This window comes from Eucyclogobius newberryi, unplaced genomic scaffold (genome assembly GCF_026437365.1).
Source record: "Eucyclogobius newberryi isolate DKJ021-1_F unplaced genomic scaffold, fEucNew1.0.hap1 SCAF_20, whole genome shotgun sequence".
NCBI lineage: Eukaryota > Metazoa > Chordata > Actinopteri > Gobiiformes > Gobiidae > Eucyclogobius > Eucyclogobius newberryi.
In genome coordinates, this window is record NW_027315835.1 from 28,576,511 (window position 1) to 28,603,296 (window position 26,786).

A 26,786-nucleotide genomic window follows, 5' to 3' on the forward strand; every position below is an offset into this window, starting at 1 on the left:
TTTGTCTCCACGTGAGTAGTTTAAGTCCTTATTAACCACCGTCCCACAGCCCGTCCCACACCCACCGTCCCACAGCCACCGTCCCACACTCCTTGTCCCCCTCGTCCCACACTCCCCGTCCCACATCCACCGTCCCACACTCCCCGCCCCCCAGCCCGTCCCACACTCCTTGTCCCCCTCGTCCCACACTCCCCGTCCCACAGCCCGTCCCAAACCCCCCCTTCCCCACAGCCCGTCCCAAACCCCCCCTTCCCCACAGCCCGTCCCACCGTTGCGTCCCCGTGTCCCGTCCTCAGAGTTCCGAGGCTCCGTGAACGCAGCGCCAGTGTCAGGCGTAGGAAAACTCATCAGCGGAGCCAAGTTAAGACTTGTCCCGCGGTGCTAGCGCCCTCCCCGGTCAAACGAGCTCCACAAGTCCCCGGAACAAGCGGACAGTGTTTACAAGTACGAGGAACAGGCGTCCGAACCGGAATCACGATGTTTTAGACAGTTTTAAGCCGCTAAAGGAAGTCCCGGGGCAGCTCGTGTCCCGCTGGAAGGGCTCGCGCTCGGCTTAGCACTTTGCCGTTAGCCGCGGAGCGAAAAGAAGTGCAAACGAGCTCAAAACATGGAGCTGGACGAAGTAGTTCTGTACCACGATGACTCGGGCAACTCCGCCGTCATGTCCGAGCGAGTGTCCGGCCTTGCCAGCTCCATTTACCGGGAGTTCGAGCGGCTCATCGAGAAGTACGACGAGGACGCGGTGAAGGAGCTGATGCCGCTGGTCGTGGCCGTGCTCGAGAGCCTGGAGACGGCGTGCGGCGTGAGCCAGGAGCGGGAAGTGGACCTGGAGCTTCTGAAGGAGGACAACGAGCAGCTGGTCACGCAGTACGAGCGGGAGAAGGCGCTGAGGAAGCACGCGGAGGAGGTGAGTCCTGTCCCGGGGAAGTGAGTCCCGTCATCCCGGGGAAGTGAGTCCCGTCATCCCGGGGAAGTGAGTCCCGTCATCCCGGGGAAGTGAGTCCCGTCATCCCGGGGAAGTGAGTCCCGTCATCCCGGGGAAGTGAGTCCCGTCATCCCGGGGAAGTGAGTCCCGTCATCCCGGGGAAGTGAGTCCCGTCATCCCGGGGAAGTGAGTCCCGTCATCCCGGGGAAGTGAGTCCCGTCATCCCGGGGAAGTGAGTCCCGTCATCCCGGGGAAGTGAGTCCCATCATCCCGGCGAAGTGAGTCCCGTCATCCCGGGGAAGTGAGTCCCGTCATCCCGGGGAAGTGAGTCCCGTCATCCCGGGGAAGTGAGTCCCGTCATCCCGGGGAAGTGAGTCCCGTCATCCCGGGGAAGTGAGTCCCGTCATCCCGGGGAAGTGAGTCCCGTCATCCCGGGGAAGTGAGTCCCATCATCCCGGCGAAGTGAGTCCCGTCATCCCGGGGAAGTGAGTCCCGTCATCCCGGGGAAGTGAGTCTCATCATCCCGGGGAAGTGAGTCCCGTCATCCCGGGGAAGTGAGTCCCGTCATCCCGGGGAAGTGAGTCCCGTCATCCCGGGGAAGTGAGTCCCGTCATCCCGGGGAAGTGAGTCCCGTCATCCCGGGTGAGAGGAGGGGGACACACATGCAACATGTTCTGGTGCTTGCATGTGTCATGTTACAGCTTCATTAGGGCTGCAAGTGCAACTAATGATTATTTAGCTAATTATTAATCTTCGGATGACGTGATTATTGGGTCAGACCTCAAAAGGCTCGTGAATATGACACTTTTACTCACTGGACATCCTGGGGAGAAGGCTCTATATCCAGACAAAAGTGTTTGTTGTGTGTTTTTGATGTCATTCTTGCTCTTTCGGAGGCAAAAGATCTTTTCATGTTTCGTTTGGTCCAGATAACGATTGCTCGATTGCTATCTTAGTTGACAATTAGATCGATACATCTCCATAGATCCTTCATTCATCTCCATAGATCCTTCATTCATCCCCCAAACTATTGTTCCATGAATCATTTATTGTAAATGTGTAAGTACAGAAGTACAGGAGAGTGTAACATGGAAGGAAACTTGTTTCACTTAGTTTGAGGACTCTTTAGACCCAGTTGACCCAGTTTGCAGTAGGTGTGACCTGGACTCACACTGACTCTGTGCCAGGCCAAACACTCTAAATCAGGGGTGTCCAAACTTTTTTCACCAAGGGCCGCATTTTGAAACTTAAACGGGGCAGAGGGCCCCACACGACTTGACAATGTCGAATTTGTTGAATGACAAAGTGAATCATTTGAAATTTTGCATTTGACGTATTTGTGATGAGCCTCTACACCTTTAATTAGACCTGGAACATTAATATTAGGTTGGTATAACATCAATATGCCTGAATTTTCCCAATTTCACAGTAAAAAGTACTACTTTTTTGTTGTTTGGGCCGACATAGCAGGAAGCTGGAGGGCCAACAAAAATTGGTTTGAGGGCCGCATTTGGCCCCTGGGCCCTAGTTTGGACATGCCTGCTCTAAATGAACACACTTTACTTTCTCTGTGGAGTCAAATGTAAATGAATAGAGCTGTAATATTGTAAAATGGACACGGTGGCTTTGGTTCAGCTGTTCTGGCACCACTGCTCATAATGAAATCCTCAAGTTATTCCACACACTCTTCTGTCTGTCGTGTGTCCTCTGCTCGCTCTGTACTTTTAAAAGAACCAGAATCATGCAAATCCACTTCAGATTTGTTTGTGTGGTGGTTACAGGTGGACTCACTCTTCTGCTGATGGAGTTTCACCACATTTACTCTGCAGAACATTTGTATGCACAATAATAATGTCAGTGGTTTGCAAATGAAGGACCCACATTCTTAGTTCTTAGCTCATGTTTGCTATAAAACAAACTTGTCAGGTCTTCAGTCCACGTCAGGAGGACAAAACACGTCTCCAGTTCACGAGAGCTGAGCGGCTGGTGCAGCAGGTTAGAGCCAGTCACTCATGTCTTTAATAATGGATGACATGTAGCAGCCTGTTGCTAACGCTGTTGCTAACACTGTGATGGATGGTGCCTGTGTGTGTGTGTGCCTGTGTGTGTGTGTGTGTGCCTGTGTGTGTGTGTGCCTGTGTGTGTGTGTGTGTGTGTGTGTGCGTGCGTGTCAGGACGTGAAATGCCCCATGTACACGGCAGAGGTGAGTGACAGGCAGGAGAGAGGGTGTGTGTACGGAGCCCGTCTGATGACACGGGGCCGTGAGTGAGTGAGTGAGTGAGAGCGTGGAGGTGGGGTACTGATGGTGCTGCTAGGTCTGCTAGGCGTAGCACTAACTCCTTTATATCGCAAATACATATTTTAAACCTGTTTACCACATTTATCCAGGGGAGTGTCTGCAGAGCTGCGGCGCGCGGCTGAAATTGCATTGTTTTTGTGCCGCGGCTCCTGAAACTGCTGCGCTATTTGACCGCGCCGCGGCCCTGCAGCCACGGCCTTTATCCAGCGCGTTTTGCCGTGACTAAGGCTGCACACTTAGAAGCGTCTGTTCTACCGATGCCAAACACACCAAATCTACTCTTACACTCACCTCACGCCGCGTCTCTCCCTCTAATGTTCTGACCGGCGCACACGTGTCACGTCAGCTTTATATTCTGCCAGAGCAGTAAAACATTTCCATGTATTTTAAAACCACCATTAGACTAATTGGTAAATTAGGCTAATTATAATAGTCTTTGTTATAATATAATAATAATAGTATATATAGTATATATAATGTGAAAGAGGCAGACCTCAGTTTGTGGTCATTCTCCAACTGGACCCTGGCAAAGGTGGTCATACACCTGCCACACCCGGCTCAGGTGGTCATACACCTGCCACACCCGGCTCAGGTGGTCATACACCTGCCACACCCGGCTCAGGTGGTCATACACCTGCCACACCCGGCTCGTGGTGGTCATACACCTGCCACACCCGGCTCAGGTGGTCATACACCTGCCACACCCGGCTCAGGTGGTCATACACCTGCCACACCCAGCTCAAATGGTCATACACCTGCCACACCCGGCTCAGGTGGTCATACACCTGCCACACCTGGCTCGTGGTGGTCATACACCTGCCACACCCGGCTCAGGTGGTCATACACCTGCCACACCCGGCTCAGGTGGTCATACACCTGCCACACCCGGCTCGTGGTGGTCATACACCTGCCACACCCGGCTCGTGGTGGTCATACACCTGCCACACCCGGCTCAGGTGGTCATACACCTGCCACACCTGGCTCGTGGTGGTCATACACCTGCCACACCCGGCTCAGGTGGTCATACACCTGCCACACCCGGCTCAGGTGGTCATACACCTGCCACACCCGGCTCGTGGTGGTCATACACCTGCCACACCCGGCTCGTGGTGGTCATACACCTGCCACACCCGGCTCGTGGTGGTCATACACCTGCCACACCCGGCTCGTGGTCCACAGGCCTCGTCTCACAGCACAAAACACACCATTTAGAATGTCTCTGGTACAAAACTGTATTTGTGGGAATGAATTGGTCATTTCAGGCCACAAATGATTTTAGTTTAGAAAGAATGACCAGAAGGATCAGCTCTAAGTGAGGATGGACAGTAGAGTCTTCATGTCACGTTCAGAGTTTAGTGAAATTAGAGGTCTCTTGTGCTGTAGTAGGTCCATCTTATTAGAGAGAGAGAACCAGGGGCTTAGGTCAGAGGGCTTTGCTCTGACTGGACGGCCTATTTAAAGTGCGCTGGGCCTGGGATGGGCCGGTCAGACGGGCGCATGTGCTTTGTGATGAGAGTAAGTGTGGAAAAATTTTCCATCTATTATAATAATAATAATAATAATGCACTTTTCAATCCTTTGGTGGAACAATAGGTCCACAGTGTCATTGTGTTCACATGATCCTGTCCTTTGAAGAATGAGAAGTTCCACTGAAGAAAACATCACAAGAAGCTCCAGGAAAGCATGACTCAGATGTTTGGACTGGACATTAGTCACACCGTTACACACCCCAAAGCAGAAGCTCTGGACGCCTGACATTTTTAGGGCTTAAAAGTTGGATCGGTCATTTGAAGTACAAATATTAAAGTAATCTCAAACGAGACTAAATATAGTTATGGAAATGGTCTCAATACGTGTTCAGCACATACTTTAAACTACAGGGCACTCCAATGTAGCGAGGGTCCTCCCTGGAGGACTCCAATGATGACCAGAAAACCCCTCCTGACCGCTGCAGTGTCCAGGATAAACAGACTTGTGGATTCTCCCGAGCCGTGTCCCGGGCCGTGTCCCGGGCCGTGTCCGAGCGGCAGGAGGAAGGGGCAAGGCAGGAAACGCTTAGCGACTGCACTTCCTCCAGCTCGGGCTCTGTCTGCTGACCAGTCACATGGCTCTGTGGTGTGGGGGGCTTTGGTCCATGGTGGTCAGGTCACATCGTTGGTTAGCGTGAGCTTAGGCCCTGCTCTCGAGTTAGCTTTGAAAGGTTTTCATGTTTTTCTAAGTAAGACATATTTGTGGGATAGTACGTGTGGTCACTATTATTTATGTACAGAATATTTACGATGATATTGTCACTGAATAACCATGATTATCAATTAACGGAATAATCTTGATGTCCATAATCTCAGTTGAAGAAAAAACTGAGATCTAAGTGAAGCGTGCAGAGCGGTGGGCGTGTCTGAGGGGTCGGGGAAGACGGCGTGTTTTCAATGCATTATTCAAACATGTCCATTCAATTAGCTTTGGAGCAACATAGAAAAATTCGCCCGTCGTCCCGTAGCGACAGTGTATTAACCCGAGTAAATGAAGTGGCCTACAGTGACTCGTTATCAGACTGGCTCCACGTGTCCCACCGCAGACAAAGGCGCCATTCTCCACAGCACAGGCCGAGACGGTGAGGAGCAGAGGCGAGCAGTCAGGTCTTCCTCGGAGCAGTGTCATACTCTCCCCCTCGTCTCCCCCTCGTCTCTCATGTGACCACAGACCGGTGGCTACAGCTGTTACATCACGTCCTGATGAGGCTCATGGAAGAACTATTGAACTATTAAAACTCTGTCACGGGAGGTTTCTTTGCTGAGGCTCTGTTGAAGCTGAACCTTTGACCTTTGGGCTACAGAGGCCAAACCCGTTAGTGTAGGGGCCTCCAGGGGCCTCCATGGTTCTCCATGGGCCTTGTCCACCCTGGCATTTCCTAAAACAGGGCAATGCCTCAAGGGTTGTGGCCATTTTAAAATATCAAACTCAATTTCTATACTGAGAAAAACACAATTTGATTCTCTCTTTGGATTCCATTCTGTGCTTTAATATTACTGGTTGTGTCTGATACAGATGCAGAATAATCACATGATCTTCAAATGATTTTAATCTTCATTTTGAGCACCCTAAAAGCCTCAGCTAACGCCCCGCTGCATTGTGTAGTATTGTCTTTTATTTGACATTATATACGTTACATTTCTTAGTCCTATCCACTTCTTGTTCAGTTTTAAGCCAATCAATTAATGTATTGTATCTAATTCTCTCGATCTGTCAGGTTTCAGGGCTGTTGTCTGAGACTGGCTGGGCCCCTCCAGAACCTTGATGTGCTTCTTACAGAGCCACTGCTTGGTTCTCATGGCCGTGTGCTTCAGGTCATTGTCATGTTGGACCCAGCCACGCCCCATCTTCAGCCACGCCCCATCTTCAGCCACACCCCATCTTCAGCCACGCCCCATCTTCAGCCACGCCCCATCTTCAGCCACGCCCCATCTTCAGCCACGCCCCATCTTCAGCCACGCCCCATCTTCAGCCACGCCCCATCTTCAGCCACGCCCCATCTTCAGCCACGCCCCATCTTCAGCCACGCCCCATCTTCAATGCTCTGACTGAGGGAAGGAGGTTGTTTCCCAAAATCCTGGAATACATGCCCCCATTCACTCTCTCCTTGATACAGAGCAGTCGTCCTGTCCCCTGAGCAGAAAAGACCCCCAAATTATGATGTTTCCTCCCCCAGAGCGTGACGTTTCCTCCCCCAGAGCGTGACATTTCCTCCCCCAGAGCGTGACGTTTCCTCCCCCAGATCGTGACGTTTCCTCCCCCAGAGCGTGACGTTTCCTCCCCCAGAGCGTGACGTTTCCTCCCCCAGAGCGTGATGTTTCCTCCCCCAGAGCGTGATGTTTCCTCCCCCAGAGCGTGATGTTTCCTCCCCCAGAGCGTGACGTTTCCTCCCCCAGAGCGTGACGTTTCCTCCCCCAGAGCGTGATGTTTCCTCCCCCAGAGCGTGATGTTTCCTCCCCCAGAGCGTGATGTTTCCTCCCCCAGAGCGTGATGTTTCCTCCCCCAGAGCGTGACGTTTCCTCCCCCAGAGCGTGATGTTTCCTCCCCCAGAGCGTGACGTTTCCTCCCCCAGAGCGTGACGTTTCCTCCCCCAGAGCGTGATGTTTCCTCCCCCAGAGCGTGATGTTTCCTCCCCCAGAGCGTGATGTTTCCTCCCCCAGAGCGTGATGTTTCCTCCCCCAGAGCGTGATGTTTCCTCCCCCGTGCTTCACAGTAGGGATGGTGTTCTTCTTCCTCCAAACACAAGTTTACACCAAAAAGTTATTTTTTGTCTCATCTGACCACGTCTTTCTCCCATGATCCTCTGGATCATCCAGATGGTCCTGGACATGTGCTGACTTAAGCAGGAGAACCTTCTGTGCGACGCATGTTTTCAAACCATGAGTGTAGTGTGTTACCATAGTAACCTTTGAACCTGTGGTCCCAGCTCTCTTCAGGTCATAGACCTGCAGCTCCTGTAGTTCTGGGCTGTGTCCTCACCTTCCTTATCATCATTGAACCCCATGAGGTGAGATCTTCATGGAGCTCCAGTCTGAGGGAGACTGACGTCCATCTTCAGCCTCTTCCATTTTCTAACGATCTTTTTACTCCAAGCTGCTCGCCAAGTTCCCCATAGTCCTTAGTGGAGGTCTACAGTTCAGTCTCTGGGGTCTTCTGACAGCTCTTTGGTCTTGCCCATGGCAGTGGGAGGAGTCTGACTGATTGTGGACTGGACAGGGCTCTTTATTCAGCTAACGAGCTCAAACAGATGCAACTAATTTAGATGAATAAGTGGAGCAGAGGTGGACTAACAGGTCTGATTGGCAGGTGTTCAAATACTTCTTTAGCTCACTGTAAATGTCCAATATTAAACTGTAGATTCATATTATATTGTGTTCCAAAGCTGTAGCAAAAATCTTTTTCGAAGTAAAAACTTTGACTAAAATAAACCTGGACACATCATTTTGTGAAACTAAATAGAAGGTGAAGTTTGAAAAATGGCTAAATTAACAAAAATGTCCATGGGGAATGTAATCCAAACCCCGTGGAGTCTCATTCTCAGCTCTGGGTCATTAAGGTCACCAAATTTGGCTTTTATTTCAAACATGATGAAGTTGATTTTGATCCACTCCCAGGGAATGTTGCATAAAGTCCTTGTCCCTCTGTTTTCAGCCAAACTAAATCTGTTTTATTAATGCCACAGGCCACTTCATTCTGTACATTCTTCTGAAGCTTCCAGCCCACACTGGGACACGCCCCTTCCAACACTTAAACCTCCTGTTCTGGCCTCTTATTGCGTTCAAATAGTAATAGAATATGAAGTCTTACTAAACTCTTGTAGTAAATAGTATGTTTTATTGCTCTGGCACATTGCAGACTGCGTTCAGGTTAACCAGCTCCACAGCGAGGCCCTGGGGCGTGGCACAGACCCTCGGGCGTGGCACAGAAGGCCCTGAATGATGGAATTGTTTGAACATCGTGCCTCTGTTTGGATGGTAGTGTCACCTGTGGCCCCCGAGGCTGTGTCTGGCCCCTGTTCTGGCGCTGTGACGCAGGAGCTCTCGGCTGATGCTCATCCCTGTTCAGATGATGTCTCCTCCCCCCCGCGAGGGCCCCCAGCTCGGCTCCCGGCGACATCACAAGACTGCCGTGTTTACAGGCTCCCAGAGACTTAATAGACACCTGACTCGGATCAAACTGGGGGAAGTTAAAAGTCCCTGATTATTGCATTATTCAAGCTTTTCAAATTATTCTTCGGAACCTTTGCTTTGTGTGTGTTGGAAGAATGTTAATGCGGAGGGAAAAGGATCAAATAGAATGTATTTTGTGTGTGATTGACGGCTTGGTGTCTTTTTAACCCGTGTGGTCCGTCCGCATCTGTAAACATGTGGTTTGCAGGGGAGTTTCTGTTTTTGGAGGATATATATATATATATATATATATATATATATATAAAGATGTAAGTAAAGGTCAAGATAACATTAGAGTATTTTGCTTCTCAATGAATCATTATATTACAAAAGGTCCGTGAATATGAGATGTTTACTCGATCATCTTAAGACCTCATTTCACCTGGTCCTAGCTTGTTCTGGAGTGTGTAGTTCAGTGGTTCCCGACATGTTTATAGTACAATGATGTTTTTGAATACATCAGGCCATCGTTGATTTATCTATTTAAGCTTTTTACATTTTCTTTATAATTCCCCCATATCCTGAACTAAAGTTTCATGGAAAAAGTCTGTTAATTTGTGTCTGACTTGAACATGATTTGTGTCTCTATAATAGTGTCATACATGATAATATCATTCAGAACTCTTTGGTGACTTGCAAACAAACATTTCCTTTTATCTCCCAAATGCTGTTCTAAAGACTGGAGACGAGTTCACCCACAGTGGGTGACAGTGCAACAGTGCAGTCTGCTGCTCACATCATAAAACTCTAAAGTATGACTCTTATTTCTATTCACTGCTGGTTTTTGGTTTTCCATCATTGTCTAATTTGGGCTCTTCTTTGATTCCTGTTGTTGCTGCAGTTCAAGTCCACAAGCTTCTGTGGTGTGTGAGCAGCTGCTGCTGCGGGTGAGACAAAGGTGGCAGTGTGAGGGTGGAGGCCCGGTGGAGGCCCGGTGGAGGCCCGGTGGAGGCCCGGTGGAGGCCTGGTGGAGGCCTGGTGGAGGCCCGGTTAATTTAATTACTTAATTCTAAAACTCTGTAATTTATCCAAGAGATTTTTGTATATCTAACTGAAGTTTAATTTACTTATTAGACTATTTATATAGTTTTTATAGAAATAATTGTTTGACAAGTTGACTCCTAAAATAATGTGTATTTGCAGCTCTACTATGTAATCAATTAAACGTCATCAAGTGGAATAACCTTTAAAAATATATTTTCTTTAAACATTTTTCTACTGTCAATACTTCAATCTGAGGTTTAATGCAGCAGCTGCAGATGACCTCGTGTTGACCTCGTGTTGACCTCGTGTTGACCTCGTGTTGACCTTGTGTTGACCTCGTGTTGACCTCGTGTTGACCTTGTGTTGACCTCGTGTTGACCTTGTGTTGACCTCGTGTTGACCTCGTGTTGACCTCGTGTTGACCTCGTGTTGACCTTGTGTGTGGTGCTTGCAGAGGTTCATGGCGATGGAGGACACTCAGGAGGGCGAGAAGAAGGAGCTGCAGCTCAGGGTCATCGTCCTGGAGTCTCAGTCCCGACAGCTGGAGACCAAGACCAGGAACTATGCAGACCAGAGTGAGTGGGCTTCACACACAGCAGGCAAATGTCCCTCAGGCCGGGCTCCTGGGGCTCCTGGGGCTCCTGTTCACTTTAATCTTGAAGCACGTCTGAGCGCCGCCGTACGACGTAATCCTTCTTCTGGTTGTATTAGTGAACACAGCGCTGTGACCCACAGAGACAATAAGTGAGGAGCACTGTGAGGAGCACTGTGAGGAGCACTGTGAGGAGCACTGTGAGGAGCACTGTGAGGAGCACTGTGAGGAGCACTGTGAAGAGCAGGAGCTCCCGGTGCTGCCCCCTGTAATGTTAGTCCTGTTGTGTGGAAGTTACTTTTGTACTTTTCTGACTGGGACACGTTGTCTGACTTCATAGTGTGATAGTACCTGCAGTGAGCCTGCAGTGACCCTGCAGTGAGCCTGCAGTGACCCTGCAGTGACCCTGCAGTGACCCTGTAGTGATGCAGAGGAGATGATGTCCTTCACTGGCTCCGGATCCTTCCTCAGCTTCATTATATATTTATCTCTTTTCATATTTCAGTGAATTACATTGTCACAAGAGGTTATTTGATCAAAGCACTTTAACTCACTGCAATAAAATAAAAATAGTTTGCTTCAAACCCGAGTCATAACTACAACATTTCACTGTTATTAAGTGCTATAATCCTGAGACCATTGTTACTTTACAGAGGCTTCACTTCCTGTTAATGTCCTCCACACTTCCTCTTTCATGTCTTTAAATATGATGTAAAATGCCCACAGCTGTTGTTAAGTTCACTATTTTACAGGTGGCAAACTGATCAAACCTGGACAATTTGAAATAAAACGACAATATCTTATTTTATATTTATTCACGCAGATATTCACAATGTCACCGTGATGCATGGAGGCCCTCTGGTGGCTCAGGAATAACACTGCAACGGATTAGTTTTTATTTTATTATTTTCTTTCTCCCTGCAACAGCAAACTAACTCATTCAAATAAACTAAATCATGTTTTATGTTTCAAAGTTTAGTTTTAATGTGATTTTTATGTTTTGTTTTTTCTTGTTGCAGTCAGCAGATTTGAGGAGAGGGAGGGGGAGCTCAAGAAGGAGTATAATGCACTTCACCAGAGACACACGGAGGTAAGAGCTACGACCAGAGCTACGACCTGAGCTACGACCAGAGCTACGACCTGAGCTACGACCTGAGCTACGACCAGAGCTACGACCTGAGCTACGACCAGAGCTACGACCTGAGCTACGACCAGAGCTACGACCTGAGCTACGACCAGAGCTACGACCTGAGCTACGACCTGAGCTACGACCAGAGCTACGACCTGAGCTACGACCAGAGCTACGACCTGAGCTACGACCAGAGCTACGACCTGAGCTACGACCTGAGCTACGACCAGAGCTACGACCTGAGCTACGACCTGAGCTACGACCTGAGCTACGACCAGAGCTACGACCTGAGCTACGACCAGAGCTACGACCTGAGCTACGACCAGAGCTACGACCTGAGCTACGACCTGAGCTACGACCAGAGCTACGACCTGAGCTACGACCTGAGCTACGACCTGAGCTACAACCAGAGCTACGACCAGAGCTACGACCAGAGCTACGACCAGAGCTACGACCAGAGCTACGACCAGAGCTACGACCTGAGCTACGACCAGAGCTACGACCTGAGCTACGACCAGAGCTACGACCTGAGCTACGACCAGAGCTACGACCAGAGCTACGACCAGAGCTACGACCAGAGCTACGACCTGAGCTACGACCAGAGCTACGACCTGAGCTACGACCAGAGCTACGACCTGAGCTACGACCAGAGCTACGACCAGAGCTACGACCTGAGCTACGACCAGAGCTACGACCAGAGCTACGACCAGAGCTACGACCAGAGCTACGACCAGAGCTACGACCAGAGCTACGACCAGAGCTACGAGCCCCGAGCTACGAGCCCCGAGCTGCGACCCGAGCTGCGACCCGAGCTGCGACCCGAGCTGCGACCCGAGCTGCGACCAGAGCTGCGACCAGAGCTACGACCAGAGCTACGACCAGAGCTACGACCAGAGCTACGACCAGAGCTACGACCAGAGCTACGAGCCCCGAGCTGCGACCCGAGCTGCGACCCGAGCTGCGACCCGAGCTGCGACCCGAGCTACGACCCGAGCTGCGACATGAGCTACGACCTGCGCTCAGAGCTACGACCAGAGCTACGACCAGAGCTACGACCAGAGCTACGACCAGAGCTACGACCAGAGCTACGACCAGAGCTACGAGCCCCGAGCTACGACCCGAGCTGCGACCCGAGCTGCGACCCGAGCTGCGACATGAGCTACGACCCGAGCTGCGACATGAGCTACGACCCGAGCTACGACCAGAGCTACGACCAGAGCTACGACCTGCGCTACGACCAGAGCTACGACCTGAGCTACGACCAGAGCTACGACCAGAGCTACGACCAGAGCTACGACCAGAGCTACGACCAGAGCTACGACCTGAGCTACGACCAGAGCTACGAGCTACGACATGAGCTACGACCTGCGCTACGAGCTACGACCAGAGCTACGACCTGCGCTACGAGCTACGACCAGAGCTACGACCTGCGCTACGAGCTACGACCAGAGCTACGACCTGCGCTACGAGCTACGACCAGAGCTACGACCTGCGCTACGAGCTACGACCAGAGCTACGACCTGAGCTGCGACCAGAGCTACGACCTGAGCTGCGACCTGAGCTACGACCTGAGCTGCGACATGAGCTACGACCTGAGCTGCGACATGAGCTACGACCCGAGCTGCGACCCGAGCTACGACCAGAGCTACGAGCTACGACCAGAGCTACGAGCTACGACATGAGCTACGACCTGCGCTACGACCAGAGCTACGACCAGAGCTACGACCATCTGACCTCGACTCAGTATCCCAGTTAACGGTCTCAAACGCCTCCAGACGGGCTCTCCAGGCCGAATGAGGCATAATGATACAATTGGGGCAAGTATCTGTTGTGAGGCCTCGCCTCAAATGCTCCACGCCCAAACATGAGGGACATAAGTCGTGCTCATCGTCTTGTTGCATCGACGCCATACAGGCCCTGCAGGCCAGTGTCTCCAGCATCTCCAATACGAACGCTCACTCTAGCCCCGGGGCGCTGCCCACCAGGTGTGTGCCCGTTACAAAACCAGGTCAGGCCGTGAACGCCTCCCTATTTTGTTTATTTATTTATTTTTTAAATAATGTTTTTAATTTTTTTTATTTAAATAAATAATATATATTATATATTATATATATTAGAAGAGAATAGAAGAGAATAGAAGAAAACAATTCAATGTGTTTCCGCTTAACTCCACAAACCTGCGCGAGAAGAGGAAAAGGGACTGGGCTCTCGGTGTCACGTGACTATAGATCTTCACGTGGGTCACAGAGAGGTCACAGGTGACTTTGTTGTCATTAGTTTCTCGACCTGCGCATGCACAAAAGATGGTCATTCAGTGCTTAAGGCGCCGCCTCTGGCGGTCAGAAGGGATGAAATAGAACGCCCAGCTGCCTCGTGCAGGCCAATCGGGTTAAACCGGAAACTCCAATGGCATCGACACCAATCTGACCTCTGCAGGGTTAAGTTTAAGGTTAGGCAAGTTATGAATAGTTTTTGGCTCAGTTTTCAAGAAATTCATGCAATGTCCACACATGTGATTTAAAGCCAATGTGTGTTTGTGTGTCAGATGATCCACAGCTACATGGAGCACTTGGAGAGGACCAAACACCAGCATGGACCTGCCCCAGAACCTTCAGAGTCAGGCCCCACAAAGACACGGTGAGACCACACACACAACGCCACAGGGGGGCGGTGGTGCACACTGTCCTTGTATCCTTGGGCAGGATGTCAAAGATGTCCAATTATGTGGTGCATGAAAGAGAGTGTGAATGTGGGACAATGGAACTCAGATATTGCGAGAATTTATCTAGCTGGCCAGGTTAAATATTGACTGCAGTGTGTTGCAACACTGGCATTTCCAAAGAAAGATTCCCTCATCTTCAAGGGGAACTGATTTTCACAGTTTTAAAATGTGAAAAACAGGACTATTTTATTTCCCCGATTCCTCTCATTGCAGCGAATATTTTGGATGTTCAGAATGCATCAGGGAAGTGAGTGATCAGTGTGGAGCTGTAAACGCAGAGCAGGTCTTTGAACTGTGCACAACATGACCTCTATAAATGCTCTTTTAAAGGAATAATAGAGGATTTTTCGCCGATTTGAGATCTCAAGCGACTGTTAGTCCCTTTTTATAAAATGCCCATGCGCACACTCACCCCCCCTCCTGTTGTTTTCGAGAGGCCGCCTCCCATCAAACCTCATGTGTGAGCACACTACAGCCTCGCTGCTGCACGTGTGTTTGTTTATTAGCTCGATCGCATCATCTCTCCTCTCCACAGATTTCCGTCTCTTCTGAGCTTGAACTCAGTCTTTCTCTGTGTCATGTTTGTAACTGAAGGAACTCACTAAACACACACTGACATATCAACCACACATGTGCAGCCAGGGAAACATGCTGCTATGGGAACCAGGCTGCAGGTGTGCAGCAGCACGCAGGGAATGATTGACATGTGGGAGAACTGCTGTCCACGCCACCAGGAAATGAGACTCAGATTGAGCGCCAAAAATCCTCTATTATTCCATTGACGCTTTGTTTAATCCTGATTATGAATAAACGACTCAGTGTGACGTTAGCCACTCACCTTAGCTTAAGTGGGAAAAACATCGATTGTTTCCACATCTCTGACAATAGAGCTGAACAATCCAGTCTGTTTTCTTCTCTGTGAGATCCAGGTTAAATAAACCATGTATAATTAATATTAGGCCATAAATATTCACACCACAGGCATCACAATTGTATAACTGGTGGCGCAAGTATATCTATTTGACAATGAAAATGAAAGCACAAAATGTTAAGCATTTAGTGATGATTTATGTGTTTAACCATGAACACCCCTATTTATATAGTTGTGTATGAATTTATAATATCTGTTGCATCATACTGTTTACAAAAGTCATTCTATTTGTCATTTCAAAATATTGATTTGACTTCTGCCAGCAGAGCACATCAATCATTCATATGCTCAAAAGTGAAGACAAGCTTCAAATATAGACCCTTCCAGAACGTCCATTACACGGTGCCATTCCATAAGTTAGCACTAATGCATTTTTAAAACCAGTTTGTGAAAACTACTGACAGACTGTAGCACTGTTTTGTGTGGATTATTGTCTTTAGCAATGTGAAATTAGCATACAGCTAGTAAGTAACCTGGCAATAAACATTTAACAATAATGCTCCAAAACATTCCTGGCCACTACAGTTTACAATCATCTTTTTAAATGTTTGTATTATTTTAGTTTCACTAAACACCACAGATCCTATATTAATACATTTATTTTAGAAACGAAAGTCTGCGCTGTCTACAAACAACCTGACTTCAACTTCAACAAGATAAAGATGCAGCCACTTTTTCAAACAGCCAGTGCCTTTTAGAGAGAGAGAGCGGCAACATGAGAGGTGGGAGGGGCCTGCCGGAGCGAGGGGGGAGGGGCCTGCCGGAGCGAGGGGGGAGGGGCCTGCCGGAGCGAGGGGGGAGGGGCCTGCCGGAGCGAGGGGGGAGTGTCGGAGCATTCTAGACTGCGCAGCATCAGAGCAAACTCCTCACCTGCTCATGAAGAGAACAGCGCTCGATGCCATCTCTCTCCTCGGGGCTTTCCGCTGGGCCCTTCATGTAGAGGCTGCTGGGGCCCTTCATGTAGAGGCTGCTGGGGCCCTTCATGTAGAGGCTGCTGGGGGCGCCACAGCCATGAACCCCGGGTGCATGCTGCTGTTTGTCTTTGGATTTGTGGGCAGCGCCGTGGTGGTCAACTCTGCTGTGCTGGTGTCGCTGTCGGTGCTGCTGCTTGTGCACTACTCTGTGTCCACTGGAAGCCTGCCTTCTCTGCCCAGAGCCGGCAGCAGCAGGTACTGGGATTGTGTCCGGCTGGTCAGTGGTTGTAGAAAGTGCCTGGGCTGCTGTCTTCCATGTGACCTTTAGTCTTAAGGCTTTACATCTATGACCATAACAAGGAAGTACTAATTATGATTTAAATCATTTATGTGATCGGTGTAGTCATATTTAAATGTAGTTATCTTGTAATCCACCATATTTGTTTTGATTCAGATGGACCATGCGTTTCTCAGATTGGTCAATCTGCCGGTCAATCATGCTCATCAGAACTCTGAGTCGTTAAACTTGGGTCTGACGTCAGTGTAATTGAGGAAAGTGAAGTCTTGGACAGCCAGGCCATGGTGTGATGTCAGTGCATGCAGCAGTTCAGCACTGTAGAAGTTAAACACTGTTACATTTGGGTTCTTGACCTTTGGGGAGCACGCTGCCTTTTCTGTCCACTGCCTTTTCTGTCCACTGCCTTTTCTGTCCACTGCCTTTTGTAGCAAACCTCCCCAAAACCACTTGATTTGATGTCCTCCACAGGTACACATTTGCCATGTTATAAAATACTGCATAATAAATCTGGTACTGCTAGTTTGATATATTTACAACTGTCACATCGCGTACCTAATTACTATGTATTTGAGAGATTGTGGTATCTTCCTCACTAATCCGTCAGTCAGTTAAGACGCCTGCTCGGCTCTTCCCGCTGCACGATGGGGACAGCGCTCTGCTTAAGCCTCAGTCAGTCCAAAGTCAGGACAAAGTTTGTTGTTCCTTTTTCAAGACCTAAAAAGAGCATTCTGAAATGTCCTCCTGCACGAGGGGTCCAGAATGTGACCTCTGCCCTCAGTATGGTATAGTGCCCATTGTTGGGCTGCCGGCTGCCAGCTCTGGGTTACTATGGCAGCCATTGTCCTCCTCTGTACAGTATTAGGGATGCTGGACCACTGTTCTGCAGCTTCAGGCTTCTGTTTTATAAACTAACCCAACATTATATTCTGAATAAAGTAAGGTCCAAATGTAAGATGCATTTTCATCTCTTACAGTTCCAGACATTTATTTTTACCCATTGGAGTAATGTGGCATTTATGAACTGAAATATATCAAACCAATTTGAATACTAAAATATCATCAACACATTTGTATGCTGTTTTAGCTGCCATTTTATGACCGCTTCAGATATAGATACATTTGATTTTCTTCATTTCTTTAAATAATGGTACTCTTTTTTTTCTTCACTCTATTGTTCCTCAAAATGATTCATTTTTTTAAATCAACATGTCAATAATGAAAGATGAATCCGTTCCTCTTCACACTTCTGCCCCGGACCATCAGCTCCCCACTTCGCCTGGACTCACCCATCCCCCCAGAACACGGTCCCCCTGTCAACCACTGACTGTCACAGCAGCACAGGTGAGGAGACAGCTGAAGAGGATTAAAGTGAGGAAGGCAGCAGGACCTGACGGCATCAGCCCCAGGCTCCTTAAGTCCTGCAGATGAACTGTGTGGAGTTATGGAGCATGTCTTCAACATGAGCCTGAAGCTGAGGGTGGTACCACAGGTCTGAAGACCTCCTGTCTGGTACCTGTGCCTAAGACACCGCGCCCCAAAGACTTCAACAGCTTCAGGCCGGTGGCTCTCACGTCCCACCTGATGAAGACACTGGAGCTGGTCCTGGACCACCTCCGCTCCACCGTGAGCCATGGACCCGCTGCAGTTTGCATACGTCCTGGCATCGGAGTGGAGGACGCCGTCATCTCCCTGCTGCACCGCTCTCTCTCTCACCCGGAGAAGCCTGGCAGCTCTGTGAGGATCCTGTTCTTCGATCTTTCAAGCGCCTTCAACACCATCAGCTCCTGAGGGACAAGCTGGAGACGGCTGGTGTGGAGTACGACCTGCAGAGTGGATCCTGGACCACCTCACAGACCGACCCCAGTTTGTGAGAGCCCGGGACTATGTGTCTGACACTCGGACCTGCAGTGTGAGGGACCTGCAGTGTGAGGGACCTGCAGTGTGAGGGGCCTGCAGTGTGGGGGACCTGCAGTGTGAGGGACCTGCAGTGTGGGGGGCCTGCAGTGTGGGGGACCTGCAGTGTGAGGGACCTGCAGTGTGGGGGGCCTGCAGTGTGGGGGACCTGCAGTGTGGGGGACCTGCAGTGTGGGGGACCTGCAGTGTGAGGGACCTGCAGTGTGAGGGGCCTGCAGTGTGGGGGGCCTGCAGTGTGGGGGGCCTGCAGTGTGGGGGGCCTGCAGTGTGGGGGGCTTGCAGTGTGGGGGACCTGCAGTGTGGGAGGCCCCAGGGCACCGTCCTCGCTCTCTTTCCCTTCACCCTTTACACTGCAGACCTCAGACATGGACAGCTGTGTCCTGCAGAAGTTCTCTGACCACTCTGCCATCATCGGACTCATCACAGACGATGATGTGGAGGACAGAGGACTGGAGCAGGACTTTGTGGAACCACCTCCTCATCAACGCGGGGAAGACCAAGGAGATGGTGGTGGACTTCCACAGAGGCCACGCCCCCCTCACCAGTGAACATCCAGGGACGGGACAGGCCACGCCCCCCTCACCAGTGAACATCCAGGGACGGGACAGGCCACGCCCCCCTCACCAGTGAACATCCAGGGACGGGACAGGCCACGCCCCCCTCACCAGTGAACATCCAAGGACGGGACAGGCCACGCCCCCCTCACCAGTGAACATCCAGGGACGGGACAGGCCACGCCCCCCTCACCAGTGAACATCCAGGGACGGGACAGGCCACGCCCCCCTCACCAGTGAACATCCAAGGACGGGACATTGAGAGAGTGACTCATACAAGGACCTGGTGTTCATCTGAACCACAAACTGGACTGGACTCATAACACAGACTGTACAGGAAGAGCCAGAGTGGACTCTACCTCCAGAGGAGTGACAGGGCCACTCCTGACAGGGCCACTCCTGAAGACCTTCTCTGACTCTGTGGTGCATCAGCTCCTGTAGGTGTGGTCTGCTGGAGCAGCAGCATCATGGGCCGAGTCCTGGGCTGTGCTCTGGACTCGGTGCAGGAGGTGGGGGACAGAAGGGTCCTGGCCAAACTCACATCTATGCTGGACCATGAGTGTCGCCCCCTGCAGGACACTCTGTCCCCTGCAGGACACTCTGTCCACTCTGGAGAGCAGCTTCAGTGAGAGACTGATCCACCCTCGATGTGTGAAGGAAAGGTTTCGCAGGTCTTTCCTTCTGCTGCTGTCAGACTTTATAACAAAAACTGTTAGTCCTGAACACGTGCAATACTGACCTAACCATGTGCAATACCTGTAAATAAGAGTGTTCTATTTTGTTTTTATTCTGTTTACTTACCTGCTAATAGTTTTACCTAGTATTGTGCTAGTTATTTTTACTTTATTTTATTTATTCTATTATCATAATTTTATTATTATTATCTTTTTATTTTTATCTTTATCTTTTTATTTTTTATTTATCTATTTTATTTTATTTCCCCCCCTCCATTCCCTATTAAGATAAGGTAAGATAAGATAAACCTTTAATATCCACACAAGGGGAAATTTCGTTGTTACAACGCAGTAGAAACAGGAGGAAAGGACAGATTATAGGAAGTTTCAAAAAACACACTCTTAATAGAACTCTTATGAACAAAACAAAAAACTCTTAACAGATAGGAGAGGAGTTTTTGTTAATAAGAGTTCTATTAAGAGTGTGTTTTTTGAAACTTCCTATAATCTGTCCTTTCCTCCTGTTTCTACTGCAGTGCAACAACCACATTTCCCCTTGTGTGACATTAAAGGATTATCTTATCTTAAAACTCCCACGACCATGAAGCGCTCTGTGAAATCTGCTTCTTCCTCTGACGTCGTTTTAACACAGCGCATTTATTTATATGTTGTCTGACTGCAGGAAGGAGCACCCCGTCTCCATCGGCCTCTTCCAGCTTCCCGGGGCAGACGGCGTGTCCTCTGATGCCCACAGACAGCCAGAGGACGCAGCCGACCTGTGGAGATTCAACAACCGCAGCCACGCCCGCTCCAACACCAGTCTCAAGGTACGTCCCGGTGCTAACGTCCCAGTGCTCAAGGTACATCCCACCCCTAACCCTTGGTCCATGTTTAGTCCTGACTCTGGCACCAGCAGGAGGCCGGTCCATGTTTAGTCCTGACTCTGGCACCAGCAGGAGGCCGCTCCATGTTTAGTCCTGACTCTGGCACCAGCAGGAGGCCGGTCCATGTTTAGTCCAGACTCTGGCACCAGCAGGAGGCCGGTCCATGTTTAGTCCTGACTCTGGCACCAGCAGGAGGCCGGTCCATGTTTAGTCCTGACTCTGGCACCAGCAGGAGGCCGCTCCATGTTTAGTCCTGACTCTGGCACCAGCAGGAGGCCGGTCCATGTTTAGTCCTGACTCTGGCACCAGCAGGAGGCCGGTCCATGTTTAAAAACCTGTTACCATCCGCCTATTTGGCCCTGTGCACAATGGTTGGACCCAGATATCATTGCTTATTAAAAGAGGATCTTATGTTCCACATGTGAGTGTGATGCATCATTAGAAAGCTTAGGCCTTCTAGTTTCTGCAGATGTGCACATGAACACTGTCAGGGCTTCAGAACTTACACTACAGAGGCCCAAACATAAACAAAACATCCTTTTTTAGTCTCGCCTGAATATTGTTAATTTGTAATGGTCCTGAGCATGACATACTTCATTGTGTGCATATGCTGTTCACTGTACATGATGTTTATCTTGTTGACAACAACTGTGTAAAGTTTCAGATCTCTAGGAACAGGCATTTTGGTGCTGTTGACCTTTTTGTATCAAAAAGTATATTCGAACAAGTGATCCAAATATGTGCCAACTGTGCCAAACTGTTTTATTACAATTTTGGCTCCTCTATGATAAGAAAACATACATTTTGATGTTTTGTAGGCCACTAATACCTATTATAACTGCTAAAAACAATATATGTGAAAATGTGTAAATATGAGTTTACCCATGAATTTCCCATATAGAGGTTAAAAAAAAAATAATGATTATAATATTTTTATTTTATTTTTGTATTGGTATAATAATACATATATCTAACAAAATGCACGTCCAAAAGGCTAATAAACTCAGAGAACGTTATGCGCAAAATCCTGCCGAGAAATCTGGCTCATTACAGCCTTCCCGGAGCCTTACGCACGAGAATACAGAAGATTCTGTGTCAATAAGGCCTTTGTCCCACCCCTCTTTCTAAAGCTATTCTCATTGGCTAGAATAATATGTCAATCAAACTCAGCTACGTCATTCTCACGCGGCGCTATTTAGATGTAAACAGACTAATCCATGTGCGTCGCAAGCAGCACATTTTTTTTTGCGGAGGCTGTAGCAAACAAACCCGTGGACAGAAAAAATGGTGGATGGTCTCATTCTGTAGGTAACAGTCTGAAGAAAAGAAGGATATCCAACATTATTTTATAGGTCAAACAGGTCATTTGTTATGGACGGAGAAATGCGCCGGACAAGCGCATTCTCGTCCGGCGAGAAACGAAGAAAGGTTTGTTTACTTGACAATATCTGGAAATCGGAAAACTTCAGGAAAAATACAAGTGGATATTGTTTTTCAATGATTCCTTACGGACAGACTGAGCACAAGGATGTACAGAATTAAAGCCGTTTCGTCCGTCATAAACAGCAAACAGGACATGCGTTTGTAAAAGTTGAGACTTTCTCACAAACTATTGGCAATTGCTTCTTGGGGCGAATTATTCAATGTAAATCAATGACATATTCGTTTTGTTGAGAAAATAAGCTTTAAAATGATGTATAACTAATGGTATTGACCACGGAAATAAAAGTGATGATGTAAGAGAATATTTGAGATATAGAAAATGCTCGCCGGCGGACAGGTGGGTGGGAACAGGTTTAATAATCTAAATATAATCAAAAATTGAAACTTCATTAGATGTTTTGTGGGTCCTGTATTTGATGGTACTTTGTCCCAGCCCTCCCACAGAGCTGGATGGGTCCCCCTCCCACAGAGCTGGATGGGACCCCCTCTCACAGAGCTGGATGGGACCCCCTCCCACAGAGCTGGATGGGACCCCCTCTCACAGAGCTGGATGGGACCCCCTCTCACAGAGCTGGATGGGACCCCCCCTCTCACAGAGCTGGATGGGACCCCCCCTCTCACAGAGCTGGATGGGACCCCCTCCCACAGAGCTGGATGGGACCCCCTCCCACAGAGCTGGATGGGACCCCCCCTCTCACAGAGCTGGATGGGACCCCCTCCCACAGAGCTGGATGGGACCCCCTCCCACAGAGCTGGATGGGACCCCCTCCCACAGAGCTGGATGGGACCCCCTCCCACAGAGCTGGATGGGGCCCCCTCACTTCACCCTGGACACACTCGGTGCCAGTGGGACAATGTTTTACTCGTTTCACTTTCTCCACAAAAGAAGTGATTTGTGCTCTGAATGCTCAGCAGCAGTTTTGTGTGTCCGCGTTGAGTCAGACCGTGGCCCGCCGCCCAGAGGAAGTGGTCCCATCTTGAGCCCACCTCTCGGCTCAGGAGGAGGGGCAAGGACACGGCGTCTCCATGCGGTTGCTACTGGAGACCCGGCTCAATGAGGGGCCAGCTCCCGTGTTAATGCTGATGTGTAATGAGTATAATTTCAACACACGACAGAAGTGAAGTCTGTCTGAGCACAACAGGATCAACCACTTGTGTCACGTGGACTCTTTTATTCATTTGGAATCATAAGTTCGTTAAGAACATAAGTTCATCTGCTCATCCTTCATATTCTTTATGGTGAATTACAACACAACTTGTAAAATACAATCACCACAAAGCATATTCTGTGTCTCGACCTGCACAGTCACATAATAGTGATACTGTAATGATGTTTTTGATATATTGTTGGTTGTATCAAAAATCAAACACTATTTGGCACTAAAACTACTATCAAACTAGACTGTTACTTTCCCTAACAGTTTTGGAATGATCTGGATGCATTTTAAGACCACATGAAAACATAAAGAAAGTACTATTAGTTTGTGTTAAAGAGAAGTCAGTTTTTGTCTTAAAAGAGGATTTTGATCATAACAGCATTTTATCAAAATCAGTCAAAACTAGTGTATGGAGCCTGTTGAAAGTGTCTCCATGTTACAGCTTTACCGCTCCAGCCTTTGTGCTTTCTGACCATGAGTGGGTTCGCCTCTCCATAGACCTGATCTGTAACCAGGTGGTGTCACATGCTCGTCTCTATGGCACAGTGATCGGTAAGTGGAATGCCATTGTGTTGAACATTCCCCAAATGCCATGATATCTCCATGGAGACGAGCAGGTGGCAGGCCCTCTATCAGAGTCGCATGAGGCACGTTTCCACTGGCGGTCTCTGGAGCGGGTCAGTACGGTACCGCCCCATTCAAGCGATCCAAACCCTGAGAGGTCTAGCTCCAAAGAGGCCTGGCTCCCTTTGGCTGCTGGACCGGAGCAGCATGAAGCAGAACACGGCCTCAAACGCTCCAAGTTCTTTCTTCATTATTCTAGATTTAGCCACGCCCACAGCGCCAAAATCAAGTTCTTGAATGGCAGAGACCGGCTGTATAATTTAAGTGTAAGTCGGGTACAATTTAGATTCTATTTATTAAGAGAACATTTGCTTTGTTTGAGTGACGTCTGGAGCTTATGTAGCAGAGCCCCGCCCCACGACGCAGAGCCCCGCCCTATGACGCAGAGCCCCGCCCTATGACGCAGGGCCCCGCCCCACGACGCAGAGCCCCGCCCCACGACGCAGAGCCCCGCCCCACGACGCAGAGCCCCGCCCCATGACGCAGAGCCCCGCCCTATGACGCAGAGCCCCGCCCTATGACGCAGAGCCCCGCCCTGTAAGCGCCAAAGACCCTTCAGGTAACTGTTCTAGGTTGAACTGTTCTTGGTTGAACTGTTCTAGGTTGAACTGTTCTAGTGTTCTAGGTTGAACTGTTCTTGGTTGAACTGTTCTAGGTTGAACTGTTCTAGTGTTCTAGGTTGAACTGTTCTAGGTGAACTGTTCTAGGTTGAACTGTTCTAGGTTGAACTGTTCTAGGTTGAACTGTTCTAGTGTTCTAGGTTGAACTGTTCTTGGTTGAACTGTTCTAGGTTGAACTGTTCTAGTGTTCTAGGTTGAACTGTTCTTGGTTGAACTGTTCTAGGTTGAACTGTTCTAGTGTTCTAGGTTGAACTGTTCTTGGTTGAACTGTTCTAGGTTGAACTGTTCTAGGTTGAACTGTTCTAGGTTGAACTGTTCTAGTGTTCTAGGTTGAACTGTTCTAGGTGAACTGTTCTAGGTTGAACTGTTCTAGGTTGAACTGTTCTTGGTTGAACTGTTCTTGGTTGAACTGTTCTAGGTTGAACTGTTCTAGTGTTCTAGGTTGAACTGTTCTTGGTTGAACTGTTTTAGGTTGAACTGTTCTAGGTTGAACTGTTCTAGGTTGAACTGTTCTAGGTCGAACTGTTCTAGGTCGAACTGTTCTAGGTCGAACTGTTCTAGGTTGAACTGTTCTTGGTTGAACTGTTCTAGGTTGAACTGTTCTAGGTTGAACTGTTCTAGGTCGAACTGTTCTAGGTCGAACTGTTCTAGGTCGAACTGTTCTAGGTCGAACTGTTCTAGGTTGAACTGTTCTAGTGTTCTAGGTTGAACTGTTCTTGGTTGAACTGTTCTAGGTTGAACTGTTCTAGGTTGAACTGTTCTTGGTTGAACTGTTCTAGGTTGAACTGTTCTAGTGTTCTAGGTTGAACTGTTCTTGGTTGAACTGTTCTAGGTTGAACTGTTCTAGGTTGAACTGTTCTAGGTTGAACTGTTCTAGGTTGAACTGTTCTAGGTTGAACTGTTCTAGGTTGAACTGTTCTAGGTTGAACTGTTCTAGGTTGAACTGTTCTAGGTTGAACTGTTCTAGGTTGAACTGTTCTAGGTGAACTGTTCTACGTCGAACTGTTCTAGGTCGAACTGTTCTAGGTGAACCGTTCTAGGTTGAACTGTTCTAGGTTGAACTGTTCTAGGTTAACTGTTCTAGGTTGAACTGTTCTAGGTTGAACTGTTCTAGGTTAACTGTTCTAGGTTGAACTGTTCTAGGTTGAACCGTTCTAGGTTGAACCGTTCTAGGTTGAACTGTTCTAGGTTGAACCGTTCTAGGTTGAACCGTTCTAGGTTGAACTGTTCTAGGTTGAACTGTTCTAGGTTAACTGTTCTAGGTTGAACTGTTCTAGGTTGAACCGTTCTAGGTTGAACCGTTCTAGGTTGAACTGTTCTAGGTTGAACCGTTCTAGGTTGAACCGTTCTAGGTTGAACTGTTCTAGATTGAACTGTTCTAGGTGAACTGTTCTAGGTTGAACTGTTCTAGGTGAACCGTTCTAGGTTGAACTGTTCTAGGTGAACCGTTCTAGGTTGAACCGTTCTAGGTGAACTGTTCTAGGTTGAACTGTTCTAGGTTGAACTGTTCTAGGTTGAACTGTTCTAGGTTGAACTGTTCTAGGTGAACTGTTCTAGGTGAACCGGTCTAGGTTGAACCGGTCTAGGTGAACTGTTCTAGGTTGAACTGTTCTAGGTTGAACTGTTCTAGGTTGAACTGTTCTAGGTTGAACTGTTCTAGGTTGAACTGTTCTAGGTTGAACTGTTCTAGGTTGAACTGTTCTAGGTTGAACTGTTCTAGGTTGAACCGGTCTAGGTGAACCGGTCTAGATTGAACTGTTCTAGGTGAACTGTTCTAGGTTGAACTGTTCTAGGTGAACCGTTCTAGGTTGAACTGTTCTAGGTGAACCGTTCTAGGTTGAACCGTTCTAGGTGAACTGTTCTAGGTTGAACTGTTCTAGGTTGAACTGTTCTAGGTTGAACTGTTCTAGGTTGAACTGTTCTAGGTTGAACCGGTTGATAGTTTCCTCCGTCTGAGAATCTTCTGCTGTTTTGAAAAGTCTTCTCCACTTGTTCTGTCTAATCACAATCAGGACAACTGCGTGCTGAGACCAGTTTGAAATGTACATTAAAATGTTTCTTAAACTGTAAAACTCAAGTCGTCCCATGGGAAACAGCAAAGATTCAAAATGTTATCTTTTTTTCTTATACTTTTTGTCTGAAACATGAGATGCCAAACTAAAGATACAAAAATGCATCCTATTTGTCCTTTAGGATGTATTCTTTTCCCTCACTGTGACGAGCCCGTCCTCTGCTGAGGAGGCGTGTTCTCCTGAACCATAGAGTTACTGTGTTCTGAGCATCCTATTGGCTGCTCAGCACTGCCATAGTGACAGCAGCGTGGAGCCAGCTGTGAGTGTGGCCCCTGGAGCCAAACGCACCGCACAAGCGGCGCACACGCGCCGCACACGCGCCGCACACGCGCCACACAAGCACCTCACAA

General features: G+C 48.7%; 1 protein-coding gene across 1 annotated transcript in view; it reads left to right on the top strand.

Moving 5' to 3' along the window:
• Nucleotides 1–327: 327 nt before the first annotated feature.
• The window catches only part of spag9b (sperm associated antigen 9b), a 68,609-nt gene continuing 42,150 nt past the window's right edge, over nucleotides 328–26,786 (top strand). The window contains exons 1-5 of the mRNA XM_072455650.1: nucleotides 328–907; nucleotides 10,363–10,483; nucleotides 11,520–11,590; nucleotides 14,175–14,266; nucleotides 20,319–20,463. Coding sequence (XP_072311751.1) covers nucleotides 608–907; nucleotides 10,363–10,483; nucleotides 11,520–11,590; nucleotides 14,175–14,266; nucleotides 20,319–20,463 — 729 coding nt within the window. The 5' untranslated portion in view covers nucleotides 328–607. The remainder of the gene's footprint in view (nucleotides 908–10,362; nucleotides 10,484–11,519; nucleotides 11,591–14,174; nucleotides 14,267–20,318; nucleotides 20,464–26,786) is intronic.